Source organism: Pantherophis guttatus, chromosome 3 (assembly GCF_059756535.1).
Source record: "Pantherophis guttatus breed Tessera chromosome 3, ASM5975653v1, whole genome shotgun sequence".
NCBI lineage: Eukaryota > Metazoa > Chordata > Lepidosauria > Squamata > Colubridae > Pantherophis > Pantherophis guttatus.
Window position 1 is genome coordinate 41955018 of NC_142065.1, and position 11234 is coordinate 41966251.

At 36.9% G+C, this 11234-nt stretch overlaps 1 protein-coding gene across 3 annotated transcripts in view; it reads left to right on the forward strand.

Annotated features, from left to right (window-relative positions):
• INKA2 (inka box actin regulator 2) overlaps positions 1-11034 on the forward strand; it is a 31123-nt gene extending 20089 nt beyond the window's left edge. The window contains exons 2-3 of one of the 3 annotated variants that reach the window (XM_087889381.1): positions 2467-2552; positions 7324-9240. In XM_087889381.1, the coding sequence (XP_087745507.1) occupies positions 7330-8361 (1032 nt within the window). In that variant the 5' untranslated portion in view covers positions 2467-2552; positions 7324-7329 and the 3' untranslated portion in view covers positions 8362-9240. Of the gene's footprint in view, positions 1-2466; positions 2553-4685; positions 5668-7323 lie in introns of those variants that run through there. The other 2 variants (XM_087889380.1, XM_034414305.2) reach the window with 2 other exon arrangements.
• The last annotated feature ends 200 nt before the right edge of the window (positions 11035-11234 follow it).

The following is an 11234-nucleotide window of genomic DNA, read 5'->3' on the forward strand; positions in this document are numbered from 1 at the left end:
CATTTTTTTACTACCTATTCGCCTGAACAGTAATAAAAAAAATGCTTTAAAAAAGTTTTTAAAAAGTTCAGATGATCAGCTGTGTCACACGATCCTCAGAACTTTTTTTTTTACTTTTTAAAGCATTTTTTTACTACCGGTTTGGACAAATCAGTAGCATTTTCACTACTGGTTCGGGCAAACCGCCATGGTAGCATTTCAACCAGTAACATTTCACCCCTGAATAGAATACTAAGTACAGCTACAACCTCAAGCTTTTATTTTACATATTTAGTAACTACTAGCCATTTTAAAAACAACAAATTCATCTAATCCTCAAAACCAACACCAAAGTTTAATTTCTTTCTGTTTTGAGCGTAAAGTCCAGAAGCAATTTCCAAGTAGAAACAAAAATTCTTCAATTAAAACAATTAGTTTTGCCATTTGTGCCAACTCCATCACTTTTTCAACCATTCCTTCATTGTGAAAATTGGTGTATCTTTCCAATTTTGCGCATAGAGAATTCTTACCCAGTCAACACATATAGTAACAAAGTTTTTTTTCCAAATTGTTTATCCAATAGTCCTAAAAGAAAAATTTCTGGTTTCAATCTTGTTTTCAGAATCTTCTGAATTAAAATAATAGGATGGTGTTTTCTGTGGCAATAATTAGGTAACCAGAACAAAAGATTTTTATTTAAGCAATATCCAGAAAATATCTGATTATTAAAGTAAATCAGTTATTTAGGTGAAATACCTTTAAGAAAGGAGCAATCTAGGACTAAAAAAAATACCCTTTCGTTATTTTTCCAGTTCCTATTCCTGGAATGGAATGGAATGGAATGGAATGGAATGGAATGGAATGGAATGGAATAAAATTAGAATTAGAATTAGAATTAGAAATAGAATAGAATAGAATAGAATAGAATAGAATAGAATAGAATAGAATAGAATAGAATAGAATAGAATAGAATAGACATGGAATGTATGTCCTCTCCTATTTATTCAACGAGATAATATTCCTTTAGGGAGAATTTTATTGTCTGCAGCACTGCCAAACGATCTGGTTTGCAGACCTTAGAGCTACTTGGATGGACAACAGCTAAAGTAAAAAAAGGCCACTTAACTATAAGTAGTCCTCAACAGTCACTAAATAAATAGTTGTAAATCAAGAACTGCCTACAGTATATTCCCTTTCTCTGAAGAATTCCAAAGTTTATACTAGTTCATTTCTGTACACGGGAAATATTAGGAATCCCAACTTAAATTCATTTTCTCATTAGGACAGGGGTAGAAAAAAGTAGTGGGGAGGAATTACATGGCTCAATCACAATCCCCATTTGATTAGAAATCTTTTCTAATCAAAGATTTCCAAGAGCCTGGTTTCCAGCTCTGTCCAAGAGCCTGGTTTTCAGTTATCATGAGATTCGATTCAATCATGTAATCCCCTGTTTGCTGACAAGGGATAGGAGAAGCAATGTTGCCGTTGTTGTTAGTTGCAAAGTCGTGTCTGACCCATCGCGACTCAATGGACAACGTTCTTTCAGGCCTTCCTGTCCTCTACCATCCCCCAGAGACCATTTAAGCTCACACCGACTGCTTCAGTGACTCCATCCAGTCACCTCATTCTCTGCTGTCCCGTTCTTCTTTTGCCCTCAATCATTCCCAGCATTAGGCTCTTCTCCAGTGAGTTCTTCCTTCTCATTAGACAGCCAAAGTATTTCAGTTTCATCTTCAGGATCTGGCCTTCTAAAGAGCAGTCAGAGTTGATCTTCTCTAGGACTGACTGGTTTGATCGCCTTGCAGTCCAAGGGACTCACAGGAGTTTTCTCCAGCACCATAGTTCAAAGGCCCCAATTCTTTGGCATTCAGCCTTTCTTATGATCCAACTTTCACAGCCATACATTGCACTTGGGAAAACCATAGCCTTGAATATACGTACTTTTGTTGGCAGGGTGATGTGTCTGCTTTTTAGAATGCTGTCTAGATTTGCCATAGCTTTCCTCCCCAGGAGCGTATTTTAATTTCTTGGCTGCAGTCCCTATCTGTGGTGATCTTGGAACCCAGGAAAATAAAATCTGTCTCTACCTCCATTTCTTCCCCATCTATTTGCCAGGAATTGAGAGGGCCAAGAGCCATGATCTTAGTTTTCTTAATGTCGAGTTTCAAGCCAACTTTTGCACTCTCCTCCTTTAATGTTGCCATTAAAAGGTGTTAAAAAGTAACCATCTCATCTTAAGATGGCTGACATATGCTGACTCATGTTTTTCACTGTCAGTATCATCTGCAAGAGTAAAGCCACCTTGCATGATGGCATACTAGCCATTTTGAAGACAATTTGTTAAAGTGGACCACTGGAACTTCCTTGTGGCAGAAGGTTCCTTTGTGATACAGTGGTTAGAATGCAGTATTTCAGACTAACTCTGCAGACTGCCAGGAGTTCGTTCCTGACCAACTCAAGGTTGACTCAGCCTTTCATACTTTCAAGGTCAGTAAAATGAGGACCCAGATTGTTGGGGCAGTAATGCTGACATTGGTAAACCGCTTGGAGAGTACTGAAAGCACTATGGAAAGGTAAGTGCTACTGCTACAGTATTGCTATGCATCTGCCACATCTATAGTTGTCTAAGAGGGCCAATCTTCTGATTTTATTCTTATATTAAAATATTTGATTTTAATGTCAGGCATATTTTTAAACTTTTCAATATTTGCATACCTATCTTGGAAAAATTGCTTGAATACAAACACCTGGATCCATTGCTTTAACATCCAACCCTCTCCCCCTTATCAAAGAATAAACCCCAATGGTATTGATGTAATTTCTATACATTCCTTTTGTGCTGATGATAACATCCTCTTCCAATAACCCAAATATTGTTCACTGGAGGCTCTATTTCCTCCCCCTCGTTGTTAAGAGCTGCCGTGGCAATCCTTTCTTTCCTGTTCTCAGGGTTTCTCTGAACAACAATTTCCTCTCACAACACCTCTTTCATTCAGGGAAAGGACATCTGTCTTCCTTCCAATTATGAGAAGCTTCTTTTCTGGCCCCGCATTCAGCTGGGCTCTGTTATCACACTCTTACCCTGCTCTGTACCAAAATATGAACCTACTCCTACAGCACAACAGATGTGGTGACAAATTAGAAATGAAAACAAGTGTGGCCCAAGGGGATTGGATGGCACTGAATTCCAGGGAAGCCCTGCAGAATCTGACTCTGAGCAAGAGAGAGAGATGGAGAAATCAGGAATAGAATATATTCGATCTTTTAACTACAGTATGTCTCCATATACAGAAATGTTTTTTATGATTTCACATAAGGCATAATTTCTTCAGATGTAGTATATACCAAACAAGCATTAACGGATTTTTTATCCGTTAATTTTTTATTATTGCAAATTGAAAATTTCTTGCTAAGGTTGTTTCTCATCTTCTTTATGGTGTCCAGATTTGCACTTTTACCCTAGAAGCTTTTCAGTCCAAGTTTAAAGGAGATGCACCTTATATCTGCCTTATAGTCAAAGGTTTTGTTTCTATGGTTAGTTTTGGTTTCAGAGCCTGGTACTATTTCATTAATTTATGGCCAAAATTAATTCCCTCTGTGACTTCATGGAACTAACACATTAAGAAACATTACATTCTGATTTCTCTTCAGTTTATATAAACCATAGGTTAACTGCTTCTAAGATACAGGAGCAAACGTGTTTTAATTGGCTATTATTTTTAGGTTGCTTGCAATTTACTGTGTTGTTTTAACTGACTTCACAGCAAATTTTCCTGTAACTGGAACACCAAAATCTGGTGACATTAGGCATCCAGCTGCAGTGTGGCTTATGTAACAGTCTTTATATAACTTTGGCTAACAGAATCATGTGCATTGTGTTTTTTTTAATATGATGTAAATTTGAAATTATATAATAAAATTATATATACAAAGATAAGCTATATGAAATGATTAAGTGGGATGAAAATTCCTACTTCAAAATATGTGTGTGTGCATCTGTTTCATTTTTATCCATATTAAATTTCACTAATAAAAAATCAAAGTTGTAAAAATCAAAGTGACTGCTAGATGGTAACAAAAGAGATTGGGTTTTCTCTGATATATGTGAATTTTTGCAGACACAATATAGTAGTCCTAGATTAAGTTAACACTAAATTGACTTATCCTAGAACAATCTTGTGCTTTCTGAATGCTTTTACTTAAATATTCAGCAACTCCTGATAGTAAAGAGCTTATGCCAACAACAGTATTGACTGAGAAAGTCTACTTTGAAAAAGAAGACCCTTTAATGGGACCTGCTTTCAAGAAAGTATAGTTAATATTGCAAGCCTGCTCTATGTGAGGGTACATAGTATTAAATTAATTTACTTCTAAGAAAACAACATAGGATGATTTTAGTTAAGTACCAAATAAGTAATTAGCTTGGATGTCTAGAGAGACTCAGATGGAACACGATTTCTGTCATTTGTATAAGTATCATGAAGCCAATGACATTATTGTGGCTTGTACTAGATAGCTATGCCCAGGATTTGTGATACAGCAGTGTATTTTGCCAAATAGATTGAATCTTTAATTTTATTACCGACATTTTTCTCCTCATGATCTTATATCCTTTGCTAAATTATAGTCTCCTCTGATTTCTATTAGATTTTTAAAGCTTTCTTGCAAGAATAGTTGGATTTACTGCCTTACATTTAATTTACAGTATGTGCAGTTGCTGGCACCTAAAATGTGTAAGAATAAGCAAGTACTCATAAAACACTTTTGGCATAGTCGTTTGCCCCTCTGTTGGATCATAGGATGCACTTGACTCTCTGTAGTTGAAAGACAAGTTCCACCATTGAAAACACCACTGCTGTCATGTCAATGATGGACAGATTGAAAAGGAGTATCTCAGGGTATCTCTCCAATATTCTCACAATAAGAGGAGAACTGTTCCTGTCTGGAGCAGTGAATTGGAAATGAAAAAAATAATGGAAGCAAAATGTGGGCTTTCATACAGTTTTTCTTGTAAATGTCGTTGTTGCCTAATAACAATCTAACACTATCCTACCCACCCTCTATTTGCAAGGCCTCCAATGAAAATATCTTTCCAATGTGGTAGAGTAAATAAGAGTGTGGGTGTAGGGCTCAGGAGGCCCAAATCCACAAGTTTATGCTGAGATTACTAGATTCCTGTAGGTTAATTATTCTCTCTTAGCCCAACATACTTCACATGATTGTTGTGTGGATGTTTAAAAAAAGAGAAATCCAATTTATAGTTCTGACACTTAGGATAGTTCATGTGAATATTCCAGCAAATCTGGACAAATTTTATCTTTGTTCAGACCATAATGCTCTGAGTGATGAATCTTATTCTCTAGGGAAGACCTTTAGTGTTGTGTTTCTTCGAGTTCCCTCTCTCACTAGAAGCAGAGAACAAGGGCTTCTGAAATATTCATATTTCCTAATGGTTCCTTGTCACATGAGACCTAGTTTAGGACGCTGCCTCCTCCTTTTCCCCAAAAGGGGGAGTTAATTGAATCAATGAACTGCACAACCCAGCTCTACAACATATGCTGACTCTCCTATCAGCCACAGTCATTACTGCAGGACCCATTGTCACTCATCATTGCCTGATTACACCACTTGGCCTGCAAGGAAATTTGAATGGAAGTGTCCAATGAGAGCATCCAAGCTGTTTCCCAAGTGGGTTTTGCAAAGCTTCAGATAAAGAAAGTCAGGGTGTTCCACTCACAAGGCAGAAAAGATTAGGAAGAGAGATAGTACGGCAAACCTGGAAAAGAGGTAAGGTGACAGTTTTCTCTGAGGATTAGAGAACAGATGCCTCTTCCCTCCCCCCCCCCCCCAGGTTCTGCACATGAGTAACATAATAGTTTGTCTATAAAAAGAAAATGGCTGTGGCTTATGCACTATGCAGAAGGTTGATCGATTTGAATTTAAGATTTAGCTGTAAACTGGCCAGAAAGAGAGAATTTTGAAATGGAATCTCAATTTAGGGAGCATGCTCAGCAGCTCTACATTGTATATGTTCTGGTAAGCAGAATCTGACTGGATTCTTGCTTCTACTTCAGCTGTTCCTGAATCCAATTTTGAAACTTACTAGAGAAGACGTGGTTGGAAATAGCTGCATGGTCATATAGCCACAGGGTTCTGAAGAACAATGTTAGTGACATTTGTCTCCCAAGGACATGTAAATTGCAAATAATAGAGCATGCTTAGTAACATGAAGGTTTAATTGTAAGCCATGCATACAGGTGGTAATTGTATAGCTGCATTACAACAGCACTGCACAGAAAGTGATTGTAGTCAATTTGACCAAAATACAGGTTAAGATTGTCAATTTTTTTTTCATTGTCTTTGTAAACCTGGCTGAAAACCCAGAACATCAAATAATTCCACCTTTCAGTTCTAGAGAGTATGGGGTGAGTAGTGGCAGCTGCTAGGAAGTATACCCAGTTAGTTTTGTGATGCTGCTTTGGGAAGAAGACCTTCAGAAAAGAACGAACAAAGTAGAACAGTTACAGTAGAAGTTGGGAAGAGCTGGCATGTTTAACATGCTATTTGGGTTATAAGAAGACAATTTGCCAATAATACTGCAACCTGAAAATAAAAACAGCCTTGTTATGATGTTTTAATTAATGAATTTGTATACATTTCTTCATTCAGTCAGTGTTCTGATTTTTCAATTTGATGATACATTTCTTGTCCTGAAATGATGGAAAAGTACTTTTCCTGAACAGCAGATAAAATGCAGGTGTATCTATTGTGTATGCCGCCTACACACACACACACACATGTTTTTTGTGAGGGATTGTGGAGATGATTCTTGAATTTTTAAATGGGAGAGTCATAGATAGATTTGTGATTATGGCTTTTGAGACTAAAGACAAGTTTAACAATCTTGTTGGTAACAATAAAACGTCACATGATAATTTCTTCAAATGTTTCTTGATGTTTGATTAAAAATGTATCATGTTCTGAGAAAATAAAGTAATAGAATGTGATATGTGCTCATTATTAAAACCATCCTTTCTATAATAAAAACATGGTAAAAGACAAAGAAGACTAAAATTGATGCAACCAATTAATGCAATCAAATCAAATTCTCTCAGAATATGACTTATATATTATAATCAACTAAAAATAATAATAAGCAGAAGCATGTAATGTGAGAACTATATAACTGTACATTTAAAAATCAGGATGAAAAGTTGAATGTAATGGAAAATATTATGATAAATGTAAGATGCAGAAGTAGATTACAGTTGATTCGCATATACTTCAATTATACATGTTAGTGAATTTTGCCTTTATTCTCTGTCTTTTTCTTTTATACTATAGTTATCCATGAAGGAGGTTGGAGACGGGCTGCATGAACAGATGAACTGCATGATGGGTGCTCTGCAAGAACTGAAATTGCTCCAAGTCCAGACAGCTTTGGAACAGCTGGAGATTTCAAGTAACCCAAACCAGGTTTCAGGAATTGGCCAGCATAACTATTATCAAAACAATAAGGAGATGCCAAGGGCAAGGCTTGATGCCAGCCAAGAGAGTGAGACCCTGCTGGGAAAACGTTATTTGGACAACTGCAGATCTTCAGCCTTTTTATGCTCAACTCCTGTGTCACGCTCTACCAGCTCGTGTTGCCGTATTTCTTTGCCAGACACTAACCATGGGCACATAGCTTCATCCCTTAGCAGCATAGATAGTGAGGATGACAGTGGACCTTCTTCAACTGCGAGCATAACAGAGTATCATTCACCAAGAATGTTGGAGTCATCTAGTGACAACACAACAAGCAGTTGGCTTACTCAAGAGACCAGCTGCTTGTCTGAGACTAAGTCAGTTTGTAAGGATTGTTGGTTTTCTGATGAGAACAAAGACTGGACTTGCTCATTAATGTCTCAGAGTAGGAACAGACAACCTTTGATTCTGGGTGATAACATCTTTGCTGATCTAGTTGGTAATTGGCTGGATTTGCCAGAGATAGACAGAAAAGGAGAAAAGAATGAGGCATCTGTGCCAAGTAGCAAGTCCCAAGAATTCTACAGGAAATTTTCCCTCACAGCCAATCTCTTCAAGAAATTTTTAAGGAGTGTCCGGCCAGATAGAGACAGATTACTAAGAGAGAAGCCCTGCTGGCTGCCCACAAAGAACAAAGAGACCGAGATCTTAAAGAGGCCCCAAACAGGCAGCAAACAGAAGGGGTTGTTTTACTTCTCAGTTCGTGGGAGCACAGCAAACTCTCAAGACAAAGTCAACAGGTGCGAGAAGAAGGAAAGAAAGAAAGCCAAGCCCAAACCCCATGCCAAGAAGGTCCACACCACAATAGAACATACTCAATCAGGGTTTGATTTTAACACAGCAGTCTGGGTCTGAATTCCAAAACTCATCATTTCAATTGCTAAAACTGTTCTGTCGAGAACTAGAGAGAAAGAAGTAAGGACAGGGAAAGAAATATTTTTCAGACTCAGACCAGGATGGGGAAACAATGAAGAAGGTGGTTTCTATAGAACACGTTAACACATATAAGTAGATAGACATTACTACCACAAGCACAACTTGTCTGACAAAATGTATTTCATAAATGGAACTGTAAGTTTCCTAAGGTAGTGCTTGCCAATGTCGATCATTTGGATAAGCTTCAAGTTTGCCAAATGTATTCACTTTGTCTCCAGGTCAGATAGCAACAGAACATTAGGTCACAAGTGTGAGGGTGTGTTACATGCACTTACATGTATGTCTGTTTGTGTGATTGGATTTATTTTTTTTAACTCTTTTTCTTGTGAGCACTAATTCCTGGATTATGCACCAGGCAAATGAATAAGTACTTGACAATGAAGTTACAGATGAGGTGTACGTTTGTAAGAAGAGACAGACTGTGGGACTTGAATGTAGACGAGTGGAGTTGGTACAACCAGTTTATCCTTCTGGTTTTAACTGTTCTTTTTTTTAAAAAAATAGTTACTTCTGTCTCACCCACCACAATCCATATGTCCAAGGAGTGCTATGTTACTAGTAGCCTTCCCATCACTCCAACATCCCGATGAGCAAGAATTATTCATCTTTGATTTTTTGCCTTCAATGCCTTAAACTCTGGATGCCTCACTGAAACCCCAAGATCTAACAGACCTTTTCCTGATTTTCTATTTTCTTGTTGCATTTCTTACTGTGTTTGAAAATAGTTGCAAAAATGTAGTTTTCTCCAGGGATCACCTCCCCAAGAGTTTATTAATAAAAGCGACATTCCTCTCCAAACTGTCTCCAAATGAGACTGCTTATACATTCATACATTCTTTAGCAAACTGTTATATTGTCCACATATGAAAATGGAGAAACCAGTCATAATGGCAGTTATTTAGTGAAACTTTCTTTCATTAGTATTGTGTCCAAAAGTTACAATATACACCAGGAACCATTTGTATTTATTGTAAATTTCTAGGAGATAGTTAAAATCTTGTAAATACTAAAGACAAATTAGAACCCTTATATTCTGGGGAAAAAATACGCAATAAGAACTATGCTGCATAACCACAACTAGCCTTTAATTCCAGAGTTGAGTCCTGTTTGATTGTGGAATTTAGTGGTGACTTTGTTCCAGTTACTGTATTTTAAGCTAGATCACTGCAGGGTTCTCTTGTGGAATAAAGTGAAGATATATTTTCCTTCCAATTATACCACTCAGCCCTCTGAAAGGAAGGTTGAGATATAAATGCAAGCGATTGATGGGATCAGGATATCTGTGTAGATAAGCTTTCTCCAGGCATGTGAATCTGTGCCCATGGAACCCCTGTTTATTTCAAACAATAATATTGCTCCATACTATCAAAGTGATTAATACCCAGTCTTTAATTATTTTGGGAGTTAATGTAACCTTTTGCTAATGGGGAGCATACTCAACAGTTTGATTAAAGGAAAATAGGTTTGTGATCTTTTCCTATCCTTAATATGGAAATCTGTATGTATAATAATCTAACTCCCGCCCCACAAGTTGTAATAGAGTTCAGTTTAATTTATGCAACCTCAGATCTGTCTTAAATGTTGACTTCTATTAATAATTTAGGACATGTCAATGAAGGCACTGTATAATTTTCATAGAATGAGAGGGGAAAAAAAAACATAAGTGCCAGTGCTGTCTAATTACACAAAATATGTTTCAGCTACCGAAAGCAAACAGCTAAGTTTTAAAGACCATCAGGAGACTGTTAACTGGAAATGCTTAAGTGTGTTTTTTTTTACCCCTGCGAATGAATTAAACATAGGCATAACACAAGCATTACTTTTGCCCTTAGAAGGAATCAAAAGATGTTGAAAGATCTTTGGTGGGCATAGAAACAAGCACATGTTTTCTTTTTTTCCACAGACTTGGAAGCACTTTTCTTAGTCTCTGTAAAGAGCCACCCAATAAGTTGAAGATCACATTATATTTCCAAAGTGATTGATCTCACAGAAATGATCTTTCAGCAAGATGGGTGGCAAACAAATTTAATAATAAAAAATTAACTATATCTTAATACTGTTAACCAATTGAAGAGTTATAAGGATTTCAAAAGACTCTGGCCTACCAGTGATCATTTGGTGAGATCCTTGTTATAAAACCAATGAACAACTTTTGGCTAACATCCAACATTCATATTTATCCAAGCTAATGGGGAATAGGAATAGAACAGAACAGTAATTCTTTATTGGCCAAGTATGATTGGATACACAAGGAATTTGTCTCCAGGGCATAAGCTCTTAGTGTACATACAAACAACAAAGTGATAGGTCATAGATCATAAATCATACTTATAACCATTAATCATAATATAGTCAGATTCAGGACATGTTGGGATGGGGTTGGGTAAGTGGGATTTCAAAAGCAGCAATGTGACATCAATTCTGTCCTTTTTTGTAAATGTCCTATGTTGTTCTATATCAGTCAAATGTTAAGGTCAGCTTTACATTTGATTGCATGATACTGCTTTTGTCATTCTAATTAAAAAGTTGGATCCTGTGGACAACTGCCTTGATTTCAGGAAATATTAAAGGAAAAAGCTTGTTTGAATCCTTTCTATTCTGAGTTTAGATTCCTCTTTGGTACAGAAATGGCTTTGGTTACCTGATGGACAAGATAAGGATAGCATTACCTTGTACTACTTGATCTAATAGCAGCTTTCAAAACTATTAATTATTGTATCCTATTGTAATGCTTAAGGAGCTAAGGGTGGAAACTGCATTTTGTAGTAATGTGGCTTCTCTTTGGGCATGCT